The sequence below is a fragment of the Amblyraja radiata genome, chromosome 7 (assembly GCF_010909765.2).
Source record: "Amblyraja radiata isolate CabotCenter1 chromosome 7, sAmbRad1.1.pri, whole genome shotgun sequence".
In the NCBI taxonomy this organism is placed as follows: Eukaryota; Metazoa; Chordata; class Chondrichthyes; order Rajiformes; family Rajidae; genus Amblyraja; species Amblyraja radiata.
The window spans coordinates 48,658,528-48,681,455 of record NC_045962.1 but is presented as its reverse complement, the minus strand read 5'-3'; the positions used below and the strand labels follow the sequence as shown (position 1 = coordinate 48,681,455).

The 22,928-nt window shown below is 42.3% G+C and overlaps 1 protein-coding gene across 3 annotated transcripts; it reads left to right on the top strand.

Moving 5' to 3' along the window:
• The first annotated feature begins 707 nt into the window (after positions 1 to 707).
• Positions 708 to 22,905, top strand: LOC116975378 (PTTG1 interacting protein). Of its 3 annotated transcripts, none has more exons than XM_033024422.1 (8): positions 708 to 814; positions 4,423 to 4,555; positions 8,348 to 8,400; positions 10,498 to 10,606; positions 16,916 to 17,024; positions 17,150 to 17,215; positions 20,827 to 20,873; positions 22,014 to 22,905. In XM_033024422.1, exons 2-8 carry the CDS (start codon positions 4,468 to 4,470, stop codon positions 22,058 to 22,060), a joined length of 519 nt encoding a protein of 172 aa, XP_032880313.1. In that variant the 5' UTR covers positions 708 to 814; positions 4,423 to 4,467; the 3' UTR covers positions 22,061 to 22,905. The 3 variants fall into 3 exon arrangements, with proteins under 3 accessions (XP_032880313.1, XP_032880312.1, XP_032880311.1); XM_033024421.1 differs by having other exon boundaries at positions 717 to 798; XM_033024420.1 differs by lacking the exon at positions 708 to 814 and adding an exon at positions 1,794 to 1,949.
• The last annotated feature ends 23 nt before the right edge of the window (positions 22,906 to 22,928 follow it).

Below are 22,928 nucleotides of genomic sequence, written 5' to 3'. Positions count from 1 at the left end.
ACTGGGGTGTGAAAGGTCCTTGATCACGTTGGCTGCTTTCTTGAGGTAGCATGACGTGTAGATGGAGTCAATGGTGAGGAGTCTAGTTTGTGTAATGGACTGGGTTTTATCCACAACTCTGCAATTTCGTGTGGTCTTGGGCAGAGCTCCCAAACCAAGCAGTGATACAACCTGACAATATGCTTTCTATGGTGCATCTGTAGAAGTTGGTAAGAGTCATTGTAGACATGCCAAATGTCCTCAGTCTCGCAAGTAGGGGCATTTGTGTGTCTTCTAGGCTGTCATATCTTGGCTGGAATAGTACCACCGGACACTCTTCTAGTATTCTCCTGGGGGATATTCTGTTGTGCTGCTGGAAGTAAGAAATGTATTGTTCTATCTGGGACATATGACAATAAAACACACTTGACTTGGTACCTGTAGGCTGTGCCAGTGTATGAGGACAGTGCAAGTGTCCCAGTGTATGTAGACAATGTGAGTGAAGTGTCCCAATGCATACAGACAGTGCAAGTGTCCCAGTGTATGTAGACAGTGCAAGTGTCTCAGTGTATGTAGACAATGCAAGTGAAGTGTCCCAATGCAAGTGTGCCTCGTCCATCAGAGCAGAGACTTCCAACACACGGGCTCAGCTCCCCTACCCACGTGACCAGCCGGGCCGGGGCTGAGCAGCAGACCCGACACAGCGCGCATGCGCGCGCAGACGGCCGCGCCCCTGAGCGAGGAGTGTCCGCGTGCGCGGAATGTTGACGTCACAGCGTCGCCCGCGTCACTGGCTGTTGTTGTAGATCGAGAGAGGAGGCGAGTCGGAGCGGAGGTGAGAGAGGGGAGAGAGGAGAGGGTGTAGAGGAGAGAGTGTAGGGGAGAGAGGGAGGTGAGGAGGGGGTGTGGGGGGAGAGGGGTGTAGGGGAGAGTGGGGGTGTAGGAGAAGAGGGGTGTAGGGGAGAGTGGGGGTGTAGGAGAAGAGAGGAAGGTGTAGGGGAGAGAGGGAGGTGTAGAGGAGAGAGGGTGTAGGAGAAGAGGGGTGTAGGGGGGAGAGAGGAGAGGGGGTGTAGGGGAGGAGAAGAGAGGGGGTGTAGGGGAGAGAGGTGGTGTAGGGGAGAGAGGGGGTGTAGGGGAGAGAGGGGGTGTAGGGGAGAGAGGGGGTGTAGGGGAGAGAGGGTGTAGGAGAAGAGGGGTGTAGGGGGGAGAGAGGAGAGGGGGTGTAGGGGAGGAGAAGAGAGGGGGTGTATGGGAGGAGAAGAGGGGGTGTATGGGAGGAGAAGAGGGGGTGTAGGGGAGGAGAAGAGAGGGGGTGTAGGTGAGGAGAAGAGAGGGGGTGTAGGGGAGAGAGGGAGTGTAGGGGAGAGAGGGAGGGGAGAGGGGGTGTAGGGGAGAGGGAGTGTAGAGGAGAGGGGGTGTAGGGGAGAGAGGAGAGGGGGTGTATGTGAGGAGAAGAGGGGGTGTAGGGGAGAAGGGGTGTAGGGGAGAGGGAGTGTAGGGGAGAAGGGGTGTAGGGGAGAGGGAGTGTAGGGGAGAGAGGGAGGTGAGGAGGGGGTGTAGGGGAGAGAGGGAGGTGAGGAGAGGAGAGGGGGTGTAGGGGAGAGAGGAGGGGGTGTAGGGGAGAGAGGGGGTGTAGGGGAGAGAGGGAGTGTAGGGGAGAGAGGGAGGTGAGGAGAGCGGGTGTAGAGGAGACAGAGGGGGGAGGGAAAGGGTGGATGGGAGGGACTGAGAAAAGGGAAGCGGGTGTGGAGAGGGGAAGGGGGGAGGGAGGGCCAGGAGGGGGGAAGTGAACGGGGAGGGGGGGAGGTGGATGAACTACGTAAAACAGTTAAAGTTAAAGATTTGTTAAAGTGGTTACAGTGTTTGCATCTGATGCATACATTCCTTTTGAATTAAGTAATAAGTTACAATTGCTGCAATTTTTTTTAAACCGTTCCCTTTATGTGGACTTTGCCAGCAGAGATTAACAAGTAAGCATACTTTTAACGATGTGAATGCAAAAAATACAGTTATTGATTTCATTTCTCAGTGATGGTGATGGGTGGTGTATGAAAAATTAATAGTTGGAAAAGTATGGAAATGTTAGTTCTGTTGCATTAAATTCGTTGCATACCAGAGGACGAATCTGATCACAATCACTTTCTATCATTGAGCTGACGGGCCTGTTTCCGCATTGTATAGCTTAGCTCTATGACTAAATGTTAGTTTCCTGTTGATGTACAGTTGGCATAACTAAACATATTTAGTATAGTTTATTTCCTGTCCTCTTTGGGTGATTAGTGCAGATGAATAATCACATGGGTACAGGCACCGGTCCAGTGGGTCAGTCCAGCAGTCACTCTTAGTGTTGTGTCAGTGGGCAACACTCATGCTTTTGGGTCAGAAAGTTGTCTGTTCAAATTTCACCCCAGTGATTTGACTGGAAAATCTGAGCTGTTGGTCCCAGGTGAAACTTGTCTTTCAGGGAAATGTTATACAAAGATGTTAGGTTTGAATTGAATGGATGGAAAAGGTCAAGACATAAGAGACTAAATGCTGGAATTGAGTACAAAACAAACTGCTGGAGGAATTTAGCAGGACTGGCAGTATCTTGGAGGGAAATGGACAAATGACGTTTGGGTTGCGACCCTCCTTCAGACAGGTGAAGCAGAGAGGAAATAGCAGAGGCAGGTGGGTGGAAAGAGTGGGCAGAACGAGCAAGACATAGTTGGATTCGGATGTGGACGGGTGATTGGCAGTAGAGTTAGGTGGAGAAAGGGGTGGAAGTGGTGACAAAGTGAAGTGGAGAAGACAAAAGGGTGCAGATTATGGAATTTGATAATGAAATGTAGAACTAGGGGGAGGGATAGTAGGTGGAAACGAAGGAAAGAGGGGAGGAGGCAGTGGGCATGGAAAGAAAATGGGAGGGATATTGGGGGTGGGCATCTGAAATTGGAGAATTTGATGTTTATATCCTTGGGCTGTAGGCTACCCAGTTTGCATGTGGCCTCACTCTGGCATTGGAGAATGAAATAGGCCCAATGCTACTGTTCTTGATTGTTTCCTCTGTCAGAGTGTTGCAGATTATCTTCTCTTTATGTCTGTAATCTGATTTTGCATTTCTTACATTAGTGGAAGGGATTCATTAGTGGCCTACTTATATCTGATACAGTCTGGCCAAACTGTGCACATGAACTAACAGCAATGGGTTATGGAGTAGAAATGTGAGAAATCCAGGTTGGGGGTTTAAGGTTATTTTTAATTTTACCAGTTTCAGTTAAAGCAGTGAAACCAGCAGTAATTTGTAACGGCAATCTCTCCACAGATCGGAGATTGAACTTCAGATCCCCCCCGGTCTGTGTAATTTAGTAGAATGCTGGATGATTTATCTCCCTGCCCTTATGAGGGACAGGAAAGTTATTAATGTCCTTTCTTTTAAAGCACTTTCCCTTAAAATATTTCTGCCAGGGTTAAGTGTTACTAACATGGAGCAATACTGATCAGTGGTGTTCAAATAGAGTAATCTGGTGTGTGGTCTAGTTCCTTTTCGAACATTTATGAAGTGCAAGGTGAATCAACTTGGCTTATTGGAAGAATCAGTGTAAAAACATTTGAGTATTTAAGTGGTTTTAATAAAGATTGTACTTCCTTGTATAATTCCTGGATATCCAGCAACTCAGTCTAACTCTCTGATCCTTAACCCCTTCTCTCTCCTACAATATTCTCTAGGGTTTTAACTCAAATTGGCTAGCTCACATTGGATTCCATGTGGTTTAACCTTCCAGATTAGCTTATCATGCAGGACCTTGTGAAAGGCTTTGCTAAAGTCCATACAGACAATGTCCATTGCCCTGCCCATATCATTCCTTTGGTTACCTCTTCAAACTTAATCAAATTTATGAGACATACTTTCCCACAACCAAAGCCATGCTGACTACCCTATGTCAATTCTTTCCTTCAAATCATGGTGGATCCTGTCCCTCCGAATCCCCTCCAGAAAGTTGAATAAATCTGCAAATGGAATGTTATTGTTAAGACAGCTTAGAAATGCATGATCAGATCCTGAATTGGGTCTTGAGCGCGTGTTGCATCCCTTCATATCATCTCCTCTATAGCCAACAATGGACCATTGTAGGCTCCACCTTTCTTGAGTCATTGGTGCCGGTACTGATTTGTTCTGTACCTTTTCATACTTCTAGTTTCCCTCTCCCCTGGCTCTCAGTCTGAAGAAGGGTCTTGATCCGAAATATCACCCATTTCTTTTCTCCAGAGATGCTGCTTGACCCACTGAGTTACTCCAGCATTTTGTGGCTATCTTGAACATGTGACACTTGATTTGTTGGAGAAGAGTTCTACCAAACCGATGCGCAGACAAGAGATAGTTTAAATTGCTGGCTATGGGTTTGTGGTTGCTGGGTTTAGACGTATCATTCTTGATGATTGAAATTATCTTTGAATTTTCAGGACTTGAAGTTACACCATTGAACACCAGATTTGCCGAGGAACAGGATGGCACCAAGAATTTGGTTGCTGGGAATTACAGGAATTCTTTGTGCAATAAGCCTTGGAACCTGGGGAGCTCCGGATCCTGTTCCCAGTAAGAATTGTTGCTCTTGTACAATAAGGCTGAAAGCTTTCCTGCAAAATGTCTGAGGAAATAAGCCGCTAAATGATTTTGGTACTCTGTAGCTTTATCTATTTTATGTTGAAATTTGGCACCGTTAAGTTTCATTATCAATTGAGCCTCCACATCACACCTAAAGGATTGGCAATGTGAATTGTATTCAACCGGATTTTATCTTGAAACTGACGAGGAACTGGATTTGTTTAATCCTTGATGCATCGGAGATACTATAATTCTTCGGTAGTTACTAGGCTTCAGTTACAAGTCACTTGTACCTAAAAGCTAAGGTAACAATTTGATTACTGATTGTTCAACATTGGATGCTGGAGTTGATATAACTGCACATATTACCCAAGTGTTTTGATGAACTTGATCATTTTCCAATGTTCTATAGATTCAGGATCAGTTCCTGTGGATTGGAGTGTAGCTAATGTTATCCCACTTTTTAAGAAAGGCGGGAGAGAGAAAACAGGGAATTATAGACCAGTTAGCCTGACAATCGGTGGTGGGAAAGATGCTGGAGTCAATCATAAAAGATGAAATAGCGGCACATTTGGATAGCAGTAAAGGGATTGGTCAGATTCAGCATGGATTTACGAAGGGGAAATCATGCTTGACTAATCTTCTGGAATTTTTTGAGGATGTAATTAGGAAAATGGACAAGGGAGAGCCAGTGGATGTAGTGTACCTGGACTTTCAGAAAGCATTTGATAAGGTCCCACATAGGAGATTAGTGGGCAAAATTAGAGCACATGGTATTGGGGGTAGAGTGCTGACATGGATAGAATTGGCAGACAGGAAACAAAGAGTAGGGATTAACGGGTCCCTTTCAGAATGGCAGGCAGTGACTAGTGGGATACCGCAAGGCTCGGTGCTGGGACCGCAGCAATTTACAATATATATTAATGATTTAGATGAAGGGATTACAAGTAACATTAGCAAATTTGCAGATGACACAAAGCTGGGTGGCAATGTGAACTGTGAGGAGGATGCAGTGAGAATGCAGGGTGACTTTGACAGGTTGTGTGAGTGGGCAGATGCAGTTTAATGTGGATAAATGTGAGGTTATCCACTTTTGTAGCAAAAACAGGAAGGCAGATTATTATCTAAATGGTGTCAAGTTGGGAAAAGAGGAAGCACAACGGGATCTGGGGGTCCTTGTTCATCAGTCAATGAAAGTAAGCAAGCAGATACAGCAGGCAGTGAAGAAATCAAATGGCATGTTGGCCTTCATAACAAAAGGAGTTGAGTATAGGAGCAAGGAGGTCTTTCTGCAGTTGTACGGGGCCATAGTGAGACCACACCTGGAGTATTGTGTGCAGTTTTGGTCTCCAAATTTGAAGAAGGACATTCTTGAAATTGAGGGAGTGCAGCGTAGGTTCACAAGGTTAATTCCCAGGATGGCGGGACTGTCATATGCTGAGAGAATGGAGCAGCTGGGCTTGTATACTCTGGAATTTAAAAGGATGAATGGGGATCTTATTGAAACATATGATTATTAAGGGATTGGACACGCTAGAGGCAGGAAATATGTTCCCGATGTTTGGGGAGTACAGAACCAGGGGCCACAGTGTAACAATAAGGGGTAAGCCATTTAGAACAGAGATGAGGAAACACTGTGAAATTCTCTGCCTCAGAGGGTGGTGGAGGCCGGTTCTCTGGATACTTTCAAGAGAGTGCTAGATAGGGTTCTTAAGGAAAGTGGAGTCATGGGATATGGGGAGAAGGCAGGAACAGGGCACTGATTGTGGTTGATCAGCCATTATCAGATTGAATGGCGGTGCTGGCTCGAAGGGCCGTATGGCCTACTCCTGCACTTATTGTCTATTGAACGTGGCTTTAAAATGGGCTTCTTATTGCAAACTCAGCTTTGTGGAGAGAGACTGCAAAACTATGAGATAGAGGAATCTGGGTATCCTTGACATGATTCTCAAATGATTAGTATGCACATACTGTAAGTAATTAGAAAGCTAACAGAATGATATTGTTTATTGCTGGAGAAATAGAATGCCAAAGTTTAAATCTCACGTTATAAGGTATTGGTGAGACCACAACTAGAATACCAATGTTGCCTACCTATGTAGGAAAATATGTTCATGTGCTGGAAACAGTTAAACGAAGATTTAATAGGCTAATGCCCTAGTTTAATTTGGTTTATATTTGTCACGTGTACTGAGGTGCAGTGAAAAGCTTTTTATTGCGTGCTATCCAGTCAAGAAAAGACACATGATTACAATCAAGCCGTCCACAGTGTACAAATAAAGTGTTATTATGTGCTGATATATTGGCATTGTGGTTAAATAGGTTTAGCCCATATGGATTTGCTCACTACCTGCTGCAGATACAATCTGGCAGCCATGTCCCTCAGGACTTGGCCAGCTGGGTTAATACTGGTGCTGCCAAGACATCCTTGGTGGTGGGCTTTGACGTTCTTTACCCACCTCCAACAAGTTGTAGTCATATAACCAATCTGCTGAGCCACCAAAATTCTTCAATTGCCTCTATTCAACAGTGATTGTGAAGAACAAAACTGAAAATCCAAAATAATGCTGGAAATACACAGCAGTTCAGACACCACCTCCTAGAGACAGATACAGTTAATGGTTCAGGTCATTTGTTTTTGTGGATTATTACCGTCCAAACAAAACCCTTCAATGTGTACTGGTTGTGGTTGGGCAAGATTTGATTATTGGGGAAGAAAATAAATAGTTTAATTTGGGTTGTCATAACATGCCTTAAAACCACCAATATATTTTAGCAATCACGTGTGCGGATTTGTACACAGCATATTGCGTTATGTCTAGGTAGTCTATTTCATTGTTGTTGCACAAGGGATAAATACTGGCTCAAACACTGGAAATATCTGACTTCATCAAAATGGTCATTTGGGGACCCAGAGGGTGGAGGAGAAATCTGTATAACGCATCAGTTGAAAGTAAACTCGTTTCAATGCAGCACCACTTTAATATTAGTTTTGACTTGCAATTTGAATTTGCAACCTTGTGATTTGGGTTAGGGTTCTACTCCTTGAGCTTTCACTAGCAAAGAATTAGTGTTGATGACCAACTTCTTGTCAGGTTCTTTGTGCCCTTTCCTAGCCACTGACCTCCAAAATAAGTTGAAGTTCACGTCTAAGTGACCGTTACTGGACAGTTTCATCAGTGATGCAAAACAATGTTCCTCAATTTTTGAAATATGTCTGATTTCTATATCTGGATATTGCAACATTTAGGAAATCCAACATATCCGATTGTCTTGTGCTGTCATTTATTACAAACCTTTGGTTCAATTTGCCATTCATTTTGTCATTAACAGCTGTACACTTTAGTGCTTAAACCGTTTTTAAAGCTTGTGCTTTTAGGAGGAAGTGAAAATGGTTAATTCCTGTATTTTTAACTTGCATTTTCAATGGTTTAGAACACAGAACATTGAAATTACTGTCATCTGTTCATTTTGACAGATCCAAGTTACCATCTGATAATATGGAATTTGTATAATCTGATTTGAAACAATAATTAGATAATATAATTACTGAAATGCCATCTTGTGTATCACGGTGTAAATAATGGGATAATTGTTAATGAATGTTAATGAATGTATCCTAGAAACGGCATTTCGTTTGGACCTCAAGGGGTCCAAATGACAATAAATTGAATTGAAGTATTACTTGTCTAGCATAGTATGAATCCATACATTAAGGAAAAGCATATTTGTTAATAAAGATGATATAAGTTTTACTTAAACTAAATATATATCCTTTTTCAGGTTGCAATGCCACTACCAACACAAATTGTGCAGAATGCTTGAGGAATGTTTCGGTGAGTAACATGGTAGTTGGATTCTCGTGGCACTCTTTATCTGGTGAACGGTACTGTTGCTTAATTTGGTGGTACAAGAGAGAAAGGATTAGTGTATGTTAAGAGGGTGTGATGAGGTATGACGGGGAGGATTGGAATTTCCCATATGTCAGTTCATGGTATTTCTCAACTCATTAATGCAATAGTATTGAATTAATTTTGCTGCTTTGCTGTATGCAAGTTTGACCATGCAATGTCTGCATGCAGTTAAATCAGTGATAGACTTTTCATTTCTTAAATTACCATATTTCCCCGCAATGAAGACGCACCCCCATTTTGTGTCGAGAAGTTTTGAAAAATAAAAAACAGACATTCGCCGTGGTTGTGGCCATTTCCATTCGCCGTGGTGGTGGCCATTTATTACAAACCTTTGGTTCATTTGCCATTCCTTTTGTCAATAACAGCTGTACACTTTAGAGCCTAAACAGTTTACATCGTCAATACTGGTATATCCATTGAGAGTATAGACAACAACATTTAATTTAATTTTTTTATTAAAAACTTTGAGCTGATGAGAGCAAACACAAATAGACTTATGAAATGGGTCATGTGAGGTTCCTGAGTTTTTCTTTGAATAGGTGGCTGCACCAGTGATTGAAATGGGAAATGCACACTGTTAGCTTCTGAAGAAATTTAATAAAAGTGCCCCCAAATATTTTGGGTAAAATGAAGGTACTTTATTAATGGAACTTGGAAATTAGTGCACAGCAGAGGGCAGAGAAAGTATAATGGCAGCTACTCAAATCCTGGGAATATTTCCACTGGGCTACTGCAAGGATCTGTTTTGAGATGGTGACTATTCACTGAAGTTGTAGATTTGGATGTTGGGATGGAAGTCCTGGTTTATCAAGGATGGCAGCATTTAGTTGGAATTGCTTCGTTTGAAGGTATTCATAGATTGTGCATATGAATCTCGTGATGGACAAATGAGATAATCAAGTTTGGATCTGAAAAGACCAGACTAGTACATTTAGTACAATTGAAGTATTGAAGATGTAGTGATGCATCGGGTTAACGCATTTCAGTTGTTAAAATGTAATTGGCAAGTTGAAAAAGGTAATCAATGCAAAGGACCTTGAAACTACATTTCGTTGTCTCTGTACTGTACACTGCACAATGACAATAAAGTTTGAATCTGAATCTGATATCGAGAGAACTTGTGTTAGAAACACAGCACAGCTATACAGATGGCCTGGCTAGACTATACATGGATACTTCAAATAGTTCTGAGCACCGCATTTTAGGAATGGTATATTAATTGGCCTTGGGTTGCAGAGTAGATTTTCAAGAGTAAATTCCATTAAATTGAGATTGCGCAAACTAAATTATGATCCTCGGAAATAAGAAAATGGAGTAATTTGAAATGTTCTTATCTGAACCAACTTCATCTAAACTGATGGTCCATGGTTTTACAGCCTTCAGTTTGTACACCTCGGATGCCACCTCAAGTAGACGTACCTCCTCTGCTTGATCGTCTCTTTTAATTTTATGGAGCTTTATCACATCCCTGTACAGTCTTTTCTGGAGAAAGGAGCCTTCCCAATTCATTCTGTAACATCCGTTGGGCCTCTTTTGTATCACCTTCAGTGCCTTTTGTGTCCTTTGTATCCTTTTTACCTTGTGGAGACCAGAACTATCCATAGCATTCCATGCAGTCTTGAAAAGTCTTCTCATAATTGATTGCAAAGTAATTGGCAAAAATGTTGATTAGAGCTGATCTAATATCAATTTCAATCAAATTGCCTATCATGTTTTTGACTGTCTGGCCACTTTTCTACAGAAATACAAAATTTAAGTGCAGTGAGTCCACTAAAAAACTATAGCATCTTGTGTGTTTTATACGGCATGCATAACAGCCCATGTGTATAAAGTGGGATTGAAGTTTATACACTTCAACTTTTATTGATTTTTGATATCATTTGGCAGTCCCTTTAGTTCTGAAGGTGACAACAACCCAGGTTTTGTGAGTGCAGGTTAATTCTCTGGCAAGTAACTGTTAAATCAATGTGCTCACGTGTACAGATGTAGTCCATTTAACCAGTTGATTTTGTTTTGCAGTGTTTATGGTGCAATACCAAAAATAGATGTTATCATTACCCTGTGAGAAAGATCCTGCCGCCGAAATCTCTATGTCCTCTGTCTGATGCACGATGGGGAGTCTGCTGGGGTAAGAGGCAAAATAATTTTGTTTACTACTTTAATCATGAAATGATTAGAGGAGCTGTACTCAAAGTATTGAACATTGCAATGTTGCTGTCTTTCACCGCACTTTGGCATGCTTTTTCCTTGGTCTCACACTGTATATATCTCCACATCTTTGTTGCTTTCTGCCTAAATCACATTTCCCGTTCTTTCATTACTTCACTGCCCTGCTATTTTCAAAAACCTCTTCTGGAAGTGCTTCGCTTTCATGGCCAACATCCAACCTCGTGAACATGGATAAAGTTATTCACTTTCTTGTATCCCTCCCCCTCCTCATTTGCTTCCTATGCCTGCTGTTTGGGAAGATTGTGCTTTCAATATGCCCAACTCCATTTCAGTTTTACATGGAATCCAAAATTGCCAAGCCTCTGCCATTCGACTTGCGCTTATATTTCTATGGATTTTGCCATAACAGAACAGAATTTCTGTCCAAAAACAGAATAAGGCCATTTGGTCAATCGAGTCTACTCCACCATTTAATCATGGCTGATATAAATTTCCCCCTCTGCCGCATTCTCCTGCCTTCTCCCCATAACCTTTGACCCCCTTTTTCATCAATCTCAGGTTTTAAAATGCCCAATGTCTTGGCCTCCAGAGCCATCTCTGGCAATGAAATCGACAGATGCACCGCCTTCTGACAAAATAAATTCCTTCTCATTGGCATTCTAATGGTATGTCATTTTATTCTGAGGCTGTGCCCTTGGTTCTAGACTGCCCCATTACTGGAAACGTCTTTTCCATGTCCACTCAATTTAGGCCTTTCATTATCCGCTAGGTTTCAATGAGAACCCCCCCTCATCTTTCTAAACTCTAGTGATAACGGGCCCAAAGCCTTCAAAAACTCCTTGTACCCATTCATCCCCGGGATTACCATCGTAAACTCCTGGACCCTCTCCAAAACCAGCAAATCCGCCCTTGGATATGGGGCCCAAAACTGCTCGCCATATTCCAAATGCTACACTTGTTGCTTTACCTCCCCCCTTGACTCCATTCAAGGACCCAAGCAGTCTTTCCAGGTGCGGCAGAGGTTCACCTGCACCTCCTCCAACCTCATCTATTGCATCTGCTACTCTAGATGTCAGCTGCTCTATATCGGTGAGACCAAGCATAGGCTTGGCGATCGCTTCGCCGAACACCTCCGCTCGGTTCGCAATAACCAACCTGATCTCCCGACGGCTCAGCACTTCAACTCCCCCTCCCATTCTGAATCCGACCTTTCTGTCCTGGGCCTCCTCCATAACCAGAGTGAGGACCACCGTAAACTGGAGGAGCATCACCTCATATTTCGCTTGGGCAGTTTGCACTCCTTGACTTCTCTAATTTCAGGTAGTCCCTACTTTCTCTTCCCCTTCTTAGCTCTCCCTCAGCCCACTGGCTCCACCTCTTCCTTTCTTCTTCCCACCCCCCTCCCCCCCCCAAACCTCACATCAGTCTGAAGAACGGTTTCGACCCGAAACGTTGCCTATTTCCTTCGCTCCATAGATGCTGCCTCAACCGCTGAGTTTCTCCAGCATTTTTGTCCACCATATTCCAAATTTGGCCTGTGTAGCACCTCATAAATCCACAGCATTTTAATTGCTGTGATTTAATATTGCACAGCTTTAATATTCTGGTCTCCTTAAGTGAATGCTAACATTGCATTTGCCTTCCTTAGCACCAACTCAATATGCAAATCAACCTTTTGAGAATCCTGTACCAGCACACCGAAGTCCTTTTGCATTTCTGATTTGTGAATCCTCTCCCCATTTAGAAAGTAGTCTATGCCTTTATTCCATCTACCAAAGTGCATGACCTTACACTTTGCTGCACTGTATTCCATTGGACATTTTGCCCCTCTCCCACCTGTCCAAGGCCATCTGCAGTCTCCCTGCTTCCTCAACACTACCTGCCCCTCCAACTATCTTCATGTCATCCACAAACCTGGCCACAAAGTCATCCATACCATCATCCATATCTTTAACCTATAACATGAAAAGCAGCAGACCCAACACCGACCCCTGTGGAACACCAATAGTTACTGGCAGCCAACTGGAGAAGGTCTCCTTTATTCACACTCCGCTTCTGCCAGTCAGCCATTGCTATCCATTAATGCTAGTACCTTGCGACGAATACCATGGGCTCCTATCTTGTTTAGCAAGCTCACATGTGCACATTATCAAAGGCCTTCTGAAAATCAATTTAAATAACATCCACTGACTCTCCTTTGTCTACCCTGCTTATTTTGCTCCTTAAAAAACTCCCAACAGATTTGTTGGGCACTATCTCCCCATAACAAATTTTTAGACTTTAGAGATACAGTGCCCTTCGGTCCACCGAGTCCGCGCCGACCAGCATTCACCCAGTACACTATCCTCCACATTAGGGACAAATTACAATTTTTACCGAAACCAAATAACCTACAGACCTGTACGTCTTTAGAGTGTGGGAGGAAACCGGAGCAACTGGAGAAAACCCACACGATCACAGGGAGAATGTTCAAACTCTGCACACACGGAATTCGTAGTCAGGATCGAACCTGGGTGTCCGGTGCTGTAAGGCATCGTCATTTCTGCTAAGTTGCCTTTCCAAACAACTCCCTCTGTAGTTATCTGTACTTAACAGTAATACCAATACATCCGATTTCAGCTTCTCCGTCTCAAACTGCAGGTTGAATTCTCTAATTTTATGATCTCTGCCTCCTAGGGGTTTCTACACCTTAAGCTCCCTAATCAAGGCTGGTTCATTGCACAATATCAAGTCCAGAATTACCTTTTCCCTAGTGGGTGTGACCACAAACTGCTCTAAGAAGCCCCAGGGATTCTACAGATTCCTTCTTTTGAGATCCAGTACCAACCTGATTTTCCCTGTCTACTTGCATAATGAAAACCCCCATAGCCTCTGTAACAGAGGGGTTTGAACTTGCTCTCTTATTCTATAAAGACTGAGCTTACGCAAATCCAAGGGTGCAGTCTTTATAGTTTAAGGACATGTATAATAGAGTTATTTTGCCAGATGTAACTGTATACTGTGAATGATATTGGGCCTATGTCCCCTCCCGGAGCAAGTGACCAAAATCAAGAGATAATCTGTAAGTGGTCTCTTGGTGTAATGAAATCATGCTAACTTTCAAACTAGAATAAAAGTAGATTGACTGTATGTTCACAGAATGTAGATTTTATTTCAAATCAAGGAATGAGTGCTGCATATGTAAAATAATATTGAGTATTATTAATCATTTGTGCGTGACTGGCAAAGCTTGTTCTGAATTGTTCATAAATTAGTGAAGGCTCATTTTAGTAATTTGTTTCAGTTGCTGCTATTGTCTGCCCTTTGACACATTTCCGTATAATCATGTATCTTGTCAGGACATTTCCATGGACAGTAAAGAATTGATTGCATTGATGTGGCTGGAATCTCACACAAGCTGGAGCAGATAGAGGCAGAATTCCTTCCCTAAATAATAGTTGCAAGATGTTACAAGGAATTGATCACATCTTGGTCAAAGAGGTGGGCTTTGTGGAAAGAAGCATAGTTTAGAGGGGGAATTCTAGAGGTTTAAGGTGTGGCTGAAGGTACAGCTGGCAATATTGGAACAATTACATTCTGGATGCTGAAGTCCAGAATTAGGAAAGCTAGAAGACAAGAAGAGAGCAGTGATAAGGAGCATAATGATTTGAAAAGGACGAGGCTTTTAAAATTGAAGCTTTGCTTAACCAGACCCATTATAGATCAGCAAGTACACTGGTGATGGCTGAATGGTGTTTTGGGGTTTGGGCAACAGAACTGAAAGTGTATGTAAAGTTGTTGAAGAAGAGTTCACTGGAATGATTAAGGCTGTGGCTACAACAACATGGATCAGGGCTTCAACAACAGATGAGATGTGTGGGTAGAATTGGATGTTGTTTGGGAGGTGGCAATACTAGCAGTAAAATGAGTGAAGTATTTGATTCAGGGTTAAAGATTGCGGCAGGTTTGAAGATTTCCCAAGAAGAGACGTGGAGTCAGTGATTTAGGAAGGGAGAATGTGGACCATGAAGATGATGAATTGAGATTAGTGAATTAGAGAGTTTTTATCCACAATCTGACAGTTTTGTGTTGCCCATTGCTTGTTATCTGCTTATTTTAGTTTGTATTTTAGTCACTGAAACAATATTTCAGTATAAGATTGTAGCCTTGGTAATCTGATGTTCATTAGTTCAGCCTCAGAGTTAATGCAGAAAACAACTCATAATTTCTTACTGGCTAGTAAAGTCTGTTCACAGTGCATTAGGCCCAAAGTAATTGTCAGGTTTATATTTGATTTTTTTTTTTAATGTAGCAAAGGGAGCTAAATGTAGCTAAAGTGACTCGTCGAGTACAGAAACAGGCCTTTAGGTGACCAAGTTCCTATGTACGCTGATTTCACAGCACTTGGTCTGTAGTAAAAACAAAATATAAAATCTCAAATGATACTTTGTATTTGTATTTCAAGGCCAGCTAAGATTCTATTTTAGTTTGGTTCCACACTCAATGTTTAGGCACCAATAGATATTGACTCTATTTCAGAGATAAAGTTACCCACCCTGAAATGTCAGTTATTCATTTCCCTCACAGATTCTGCCAGACCTGCTGAGTTCCTCCCGCAGCTGTTCTTTTTTGGCTATAAATTCCAGCATCCACAGTATTTTGTGCTCCTTGACTTTATTCTCACTTAGATCAATCTCATTTTTAATGTGCCTAATTGATGTTGAATGCACTGAAGTTAGTTTAGTGTTTTCGAAACATAGAAAATAGGTGCAGGAGTAGGCCATTCAGCCCTTCGAGGCCATTCAATATGATCATGGCTGATCATCCAACTCAGTATCCTGTACCTGCCTTCTCTCCATACCCCCTGATCCCTTTAGCCACAAGGGCCACATCTAACTTCCTCTTAAATATAGCCAATGAACTGGCCTCAACTACCTTCTGTGGCAGAAAATTCCAGAGATTCACCACTCTCTGTGTGAAAAATGTTTTCCTCATCTCAGTCCTAAAAGATTTCCCCCTTATCCTTAAACTGTGACCCCTTGTTCTGGACTTCCCCAACATCGGGAACAATCTTCCTGCATCTAGCCTGTCCAACCCCTTAAGAATTTTGTAAGTTTCTATAAGATCCCCCCTCAATCTTCTAGCCGAGTCTATCCAGTCTTTCTTCATATGAAAGTCCTGACATCCCAGGAATCAGTCTGGTGAACCTTCTCTGTACTCCCTCTATGGCAAGAATGTCTTTCCTCAGATTAGGAGACCTCAGATTATGATTGTTTCCCAGTGAAGGCACACAATTGCCAATCAGATACAGACAGGAGCTGCTGGTCTAATGGGCAAATACAAAGAACAAATAACTATTTAAGTAGTTTTCAGATGCATCAGTAGGCATGTTGCTAAAAAGTGTTGTCAAGAAGGCAGTCTTGAATAACATTTAAGAACTGCCATGGAAAAGTGGGATAGTGGAAATTGGCATTTGATTAGAGGGGATATTCAAATTAAACCTGCCTTAATCCAGTTCCTCAGATGGGGCTGTGGGTGAAGGTAAGAAGATGGCTTGGGAAAATGGAGAGCCACGTCCAGCGATTTCAGCACTGTTGGAGGTTGAGGAGAGGCCGATCTCACCCAGGCCAGTAGGACTTGGCTTGGACCAAACAATGCTGTAAATACGCTGTCTTTAATCTGCTGTAAATCGGGTGTGAAGGTGATCTTTCAGAAAGATGTCCTGTGACTGCTTGCCCAGCCGTGCTACTTGGTTCTTCGTTACCGGTTAATTGTTGATCAGACCATTGCAAATTGTATTCACCCTGGTAACAGCACGTTGTAAATGTTTTGATTTACGAGTAGATGTTCTAAGTCTGTGCCACTGTGGGAAGCATCACTCCTTTCATTGCTAGCATGCCCATGAATTTTCAATGCATGTTGTAGATCGAGAACTACACTGTAGAGCAAGTGTGAAGGGATTTAATGTTGCACTCAATTTCGACAACGTCATATACATTTCTAAATATAAGGTTTTATTCCCGGAATTGAGAAATTGATTGGTTTGGGAGAACAGTTTTATTTTATCAAACTTATTTCTTGTATTGGGAGCCTTTCAAGAGTGAAGATCAGAAACACGTCTACACAAATCTTTACAGATATAGTTTTGTTAACTTTAATCCAAAGTATTAAGGGGAAAATGAAATTACAAATGAACATTAAATGGCAGAATAGGCTTGAGGAACAGGTGGTGTTAATGCATATGCTCGTTTGAAGAAATCAAACTACATTCCCTTTTCTTCCTTTGCAGTGAACTTTGAAGCTTTGATCATTGCCATGTCCGTAGCTGGGGGCATTATAATCTTGTCCATATGTGTCTGCTGTTGCTGCTGTTGCTGCAGGAAGAAAAAGAACAGACAGTAAGTATTTAGGATTCTATATAAAAATAAGTACTAGACAATGCAGACAGACTTGTTCTTCAACATGGGTGTAAGTAATAACCTTTCAGAACTTTTGTTAAGGCTTATCTACTTAATTTTATCAGGCATGATGTTACAGATCAAAAAATGGAAAGAGAAAAAGAACAGAGGAAAATGCGGCAAGAAGAAAGGTGAGGAAAAGAATATGGCATTTAACAAAACACTAGCCAACATTTTTTTAGATGTAACACTAGTTAGGGCTGCTTTCCAGGTTTTGTCCGTTAATTCCTGCACTTCAGATGATATCCAGGTATGTCACTCACTCCAGTGTGTGTAAGCTAGCCATCATGCTCCTCATGACCAAGGGTTGTGGTTTGCTGTGTGTCTTACCTAGCCAAATAGGGAGAGCAATGATTCTAATAAGATTGAAGTTCACTGGCAACACTACGTCTATCTAGACTACTCTCTCCGATTCATTGTTCGGGGCGTATCGACTGTGGACTTTTGTCATAAGTGACTTTTTGTCTCTGCATTGCATCTGCAAAAACCATGACTTCCAAAGTCTCCAGTGGTTCAGCTGAAATGGGAAAACTAGTCTTTAATGTAGACCGACAAGATTGCAGATGCTGGAATGCGGAACAAAAAACAAAACTCCCCCATGAATTGTCTTTGCTAACAACAATGTTGTGGTGGTTGGTATACTTCAAAGCAGATCAATGAAAAGCTGAGATGGTCAATATCTGTGGATGCAAAAGGTATAGCTAATGTTTCCGGTCAGGTTGCTGCATCAGATGTATTCCCATAATGTTGCAGTATGGTGGGGGTGGGGGGGGGGGGGGGGTGGGAAGCGGGAGGGTGGAGCACAATGGGGAGGAGATGATGGAAAGATTGAACCAGGTGAGGGAAGAGGATCTGGGAGGAATGAACGAGATGTAAACTAAGTGGACGTGTGTGGGAGGAGAGCACTGGACCTGCGCTCGGTAATGACCATCTCAAGCTTCTGATTGTATAGTGCCCTCCATAATGTTTGGGACAAAGACCCATCATTTATATATTTGCCTCTGCACTCCACAATTTGAGATTTGTAATAGAAAAAAAATCACATGTGGTTAAAGTGCACACTGTCAGATTTTAATAAAGGCCATGTGTATATATTTTGGTTTCACCATGTAGAAATTACAGCAGTGTTTATACATAGTCCCCCAATTTCAGGGCACCATAATGTTTGGGACTCAGCAATGTCATGTAAATGAAAGTAGTCATGTCTAGTATTTTATTGCATATCCTTTGCATGCAATGACTGCTTGAAGTCTGCGATTAATGTACATTCCAGTTGCTGGGTGTCTTCACTGGTGATGCTCTGCCAGGCCTGTATTGCAGTCATCTTTAGTTTATGCTTGTTTAGGGGGCTCTTCAGCATATAAATGCCATGCTCATTTGGGTTCAGATCGGGTGATTGACTTGGCCACTCAAGAATCGACCATTTTTCAGCTTTGAAAAACTGCTTTGTTACTTTAGCACAGGGGTCGGCAACCTACGACCCAAGGGCCGAATCCGGCCCGTAACCCGAAATCATCCAGCCCGCAAGCCTTTTTTTTTCTTCTCCTCAATCATCCGGCCCGCAGACTTCCGTCATCTCCGTTACCTGGAAGGTGATTTTCGGACCGAGGGTCGGGTGAAACACTGAAAATGTGCTGCCCATCGCCCTGCGTGAGGCCGGGCTCCTCCTCCTGGGCCCAGGCGTGGTGACGCAAGGAGGCCTGAGCTGGCGGCCTCAATGGACGAGCTCAGAGCTCTGGCTGTACCGCATCCAGAGTGTCTGGGCTTCACTGTCGGGATCGGGGTTATCAGTAGACCGGGGACGAGTATGATATTTGAGCTCAGTGCTCCGGGTGGCGTCCTCGAAGGGGCGGGATCCATGTGTACATGTGATAGATGTGGCCAGCCATCCGCTCACAGACGTGTCCTGGCCCCTTGGCAGAAAAGGTTGCCGACCCCTGCTTTAGCGGTATGTTGGGGATCATTGTCTTGCTGTAGAATGAACCTTTGGCCAATGACATTTGAGCCATTTGTTTGAACTTGAGCAGATATGATAGGCAATAGGTGCAGTAGGACATACGACCCTTCAAGCCAGCACCACCATTCAATATGATCATGGCTGATCATCCACAATCAGTACCCCATTCCTGCCTTCTCCCCATATCCCCTGACTCCGCTATCTTCAAGAGCCCTATCTAGCTTTCTCTTGAAAGTTTCCAGAGAATTGGCCTCCACCGCCCTCTGAGGCAGAGAGTTACACAAACTCCCAACTCTCTGTGTGAAAAAGTGTTTCCTCATCTCTTTCTAAACAGCTTACCCCTTATTCTTGAACTGTGGCCCCTGGTTCTGGACTCCCCCAACATCGGGAACATGTTTCCTGCCTCTAGCATGTCCAAACCCTTAATTATCTTATATGTTTCAATAAGATATCCTCTCATCCTTCTAAATTCCAGAGTGTGGAGTACAGAACGTGTCTATACACTTCAGAATTCTTTATGCTACTATCATTAGCAGTTGTATCATCAATGAAGATAATTGAGCCAGTACCTTCAGCAGCCATACATGCCTAGGCCATAACACCCCCACCACTGTGTTTCACTGATGAGGTGGTATGCTTTGGATCTTGGGCAGTTCCTTCTCTCCTCCATACTTAGCTCTTGCCATCACTCTGATATAAGTTAATCTTCGTCTTATCTGTCCACAAAACCTTTTTCCAGAACTGTGGTTGCTCTTTTAAGTACTTCTTGGCAAACTGTAACCTGGCCATCCTATTTTTGCAACTAACCAGTGGTTTGCATCTTGCAGTGTAGCCTCTGTATTTCTGTTCATGAAGCCTTCTGCGGACAGTGGTCATTGACAAATTAACTCCTGAAGAGTGTTTCTGATCTGTCGGACAGGTGTTGGGGGATTTTTCTTTATTATAGAGATCATTCTTCTGTCATCAGCTCTGGAGGTCTTCCTTTGCGATGAGTAAGCTCACCAGTGCTCTCTTTCTTCTTAATGATGTTCCCAACAGTTGATTTTGGTAAGCCTAAGGTTTGGCTGTTGTCTCTTAACAGTTTTATTCTTGTTTCTCAGTCCCATAATGGCTTCTTTGACTTTCATTGGCGCAACTTTGGTCCTCATGTTGATAAACAGCAATAAAAGTTTCCAACGGTGATGGAAAGACTGGAGAAAAGACTAGGTGCTGAGAGCTCTCTTATACCTGCATCAAGGAGGCATTTAAACACACCTGAGCAATTACAAAGACCTGTGAAGCCATGTGTCCCAAACATGGTGCCCTGAAATGGGGGGATTATGTATAAACACAGCAGTAATTTCTACATAGTGAAACCAAAATGTGTAAAATATGGCCTTTAATTAAATCTGACAATGTGTACTTTAATGTGGATTTTTTCTATTACAAATCTCAAATTGTGGAGTACAGAGGCAGATAAATAAATTATGGGTCTTTGTACCAAACATTATGGAGGGCACTGTATGTCATTTTAACTCTTTCCCACTCTCACCTCTTTGTCTGTCCTTGGACACCTCCGTTGCTAGAGAGAGGCCAAATGTAAACCAGAATAATAATATCACATCTTATGCTTGTGTAGCTTACACCCCAGCGTTACAAATACTGAACCACAACCCTGATGACCTTTTGTTTTAGTCCTTGATGTGAGCTGCATGGCATTGGCAGTGCAGTGAGCGATGATCAAACTACCCACCTCCTACTGTTGTATACTTGACATTGTGTCAAATGTTATCTTTGTCTTTGCAGGAAAAGCGAAATGAAAGTCCGGCATGACGAGATCAGGAAGAAATATGGTGAGTAATATTTTGAAATGTTAATTTGTTTGTCTATTGTTGAAAATATTTGAATGTGGCTGCGTTAGTTTATCCCTCATGAATAGTTTTTGTCTACAACAACGTGGTGCTGTTTGGGATACCTCAAGGCAAATCAATGAAATTGTGTTGATTTTACAATCTAGAAACACATCAGTCCAACTGGATTATGTTAGCATTTATACTTCATGAGTCTCCACCCATCTTAATTCAGCAATCTCTCTTGTTATCTAGCCTTTTTTGTATCTAATTAATTGAGTAATTAATACTAGACCCACTTTTTATTTAAAAGTTTGTCCATACTGTTCAAAACTTAAACACCTATTGGACAAGATATTGGTGCTTCCAAGAGTGGAAAACACCCACACCTGGCAATGGCTTCAACTAGCTAGTGGGAGGTGCTTAAGATACAAGTGGAAGGCCATATTCCTGCTGGAGAGAAAAGTGTCTGGTGTCTAAAGCATTCAGTGTTATCATTTGGAAAACTTGATGGATAGGTAGTGAAACAAAAACAAAAAACACCGTTGTGGTGTTAATTTCCCTGTGGGGCTTTGATTTGAATTGCATTGTACCCATTTCAATTCATGGGGAGGAAATGTGATTGAGCTATTTCTACAAGTAGCTTCAATCAAACTGCAACCCAAGAGCTATTTTACACAGAAGATGCTGGAGTAACTTGGCGGGTCGGGCAGCATCTCTGGAGAAAAGGTGACGATTTGGGAACCCATCTTCGGACTGAAAGATACAGATGAACAGAACACAATGGGGCCTGCAACAGATAACCTCAAAGGCTTGAGGCCATAATGGCCCATAGTTGACTGGGGAAGATGCACTAAAAGCAGGGACCATCTGTTGCCAGCCCTGTTTTGTTCTGGCATTCACTACCTCTCAATCTCAAGAAGAGTTCCAATCTGAAACATCACTAATTCTGGTCCCTCACAGATGCTGCCAGACCCGCTGACTTACTCCAGCATTTTCTGTCTTATCTTCAGTATAAACCAGCATCTGCAGTTCCTTCTTACAGCTGATTTACACAAGAATGGTTCACTTGCAGTAAAAACTCTTTTATGCATTGAATGTTCAAGTAAAAAATTGTGAATTTTACCTTTGTTTTTTCTTCAGGTCTCTTCAATGAACAAAATTCTTACACCAAATTTGAAAATAACTAATGCAATGAAATGCAGGCTGTTCTTTGCCAAAAAATTCCAAATGAATACTGTTTCAATAGTGCGATATCTTTTATATACAGTAGTTACTAACCCCTCCTAGATGTTCAGAGGAAGTGTAATTAAACTATCCAAGTTTACAGCTTTTATTCACTAGGGAGGAAGAACTTTTTTTAAATTTGTCAAATTCTGGATCAGATGCTGTTTAATCCTGTTTCTAAAAGTTTAATTCTGTGTTTCTGATATCTGCGTTGGCAATTACTGGTCTCGTCTGTGAAATGAGTGTAGAATATGGACCAAACTACTGGTGGCTGCTTTTCTGAATTCCCTAATGCAATGTTTTTTATTTAGAATTACTTCAAAATATTAATAATATATACAAATCAGTTTAATTGGAATTTTCCAGCAGGACACTTGTCTGATTTCAGAGTCAAACCTGTGTCTTCTTTCTCTATTCCACTTTGTGGATGGGAGGCATTTTCATTTTTTATTTTGGCTCCACCTGATTTATACGGACAAGTCGAATGAAGCCCTTTTTATATCAACACCTGCAAACCAAAGAGAAGCTGGAAGTGGAAATGCAGCATTTCCAAATGGCTTAGAGAAAGGGGTGGAACAATAAAATGGGGAATTCAAGCATGGTGCCTTTCTGCTTAATAGAATACCGTCTGTGCTCTTGAAAGTCATGTTTGTACATTTTCTATTGCCTTACACGCTGTAGACTGATCAATATACATTAATAGGACAGTCCACTCGCATTGCTTACTCTGTGTGGAAAAGCTGCAGAAATGCTTAATTGCTGAACTGTACCAAAAATAAAGAATAAACAAATGGAGTTAAATTTTGAATTAAATCAATCTGTGTCATGGTA

Excerpts from the sequence above, each read along its gene's own strand:
- LOC116975378 (XM_033024422.1), top strand. The coding sequence starts at position 4,468 with ATGGCACCAAGAATTTGGTTGCTGGGAATTACAGGAATTCTTTGTGCA. Across the intron at positions 4,556-8,347 it reads AGCTCCGGATCCTGTTCCCA|GTTGCAATGCCACTACCAAC; the intron begins GTAAGAATTGTT and ends ATCCTTTTTCAG. Across the intron at positions 10,607-16,915 it reads ACGATGGGGAGTCTGCTGGG|TGAACTTTGAAGCTTTGATC; the intron begins GTAAGAGGCAAA and ends CTTCCTTTGCAG.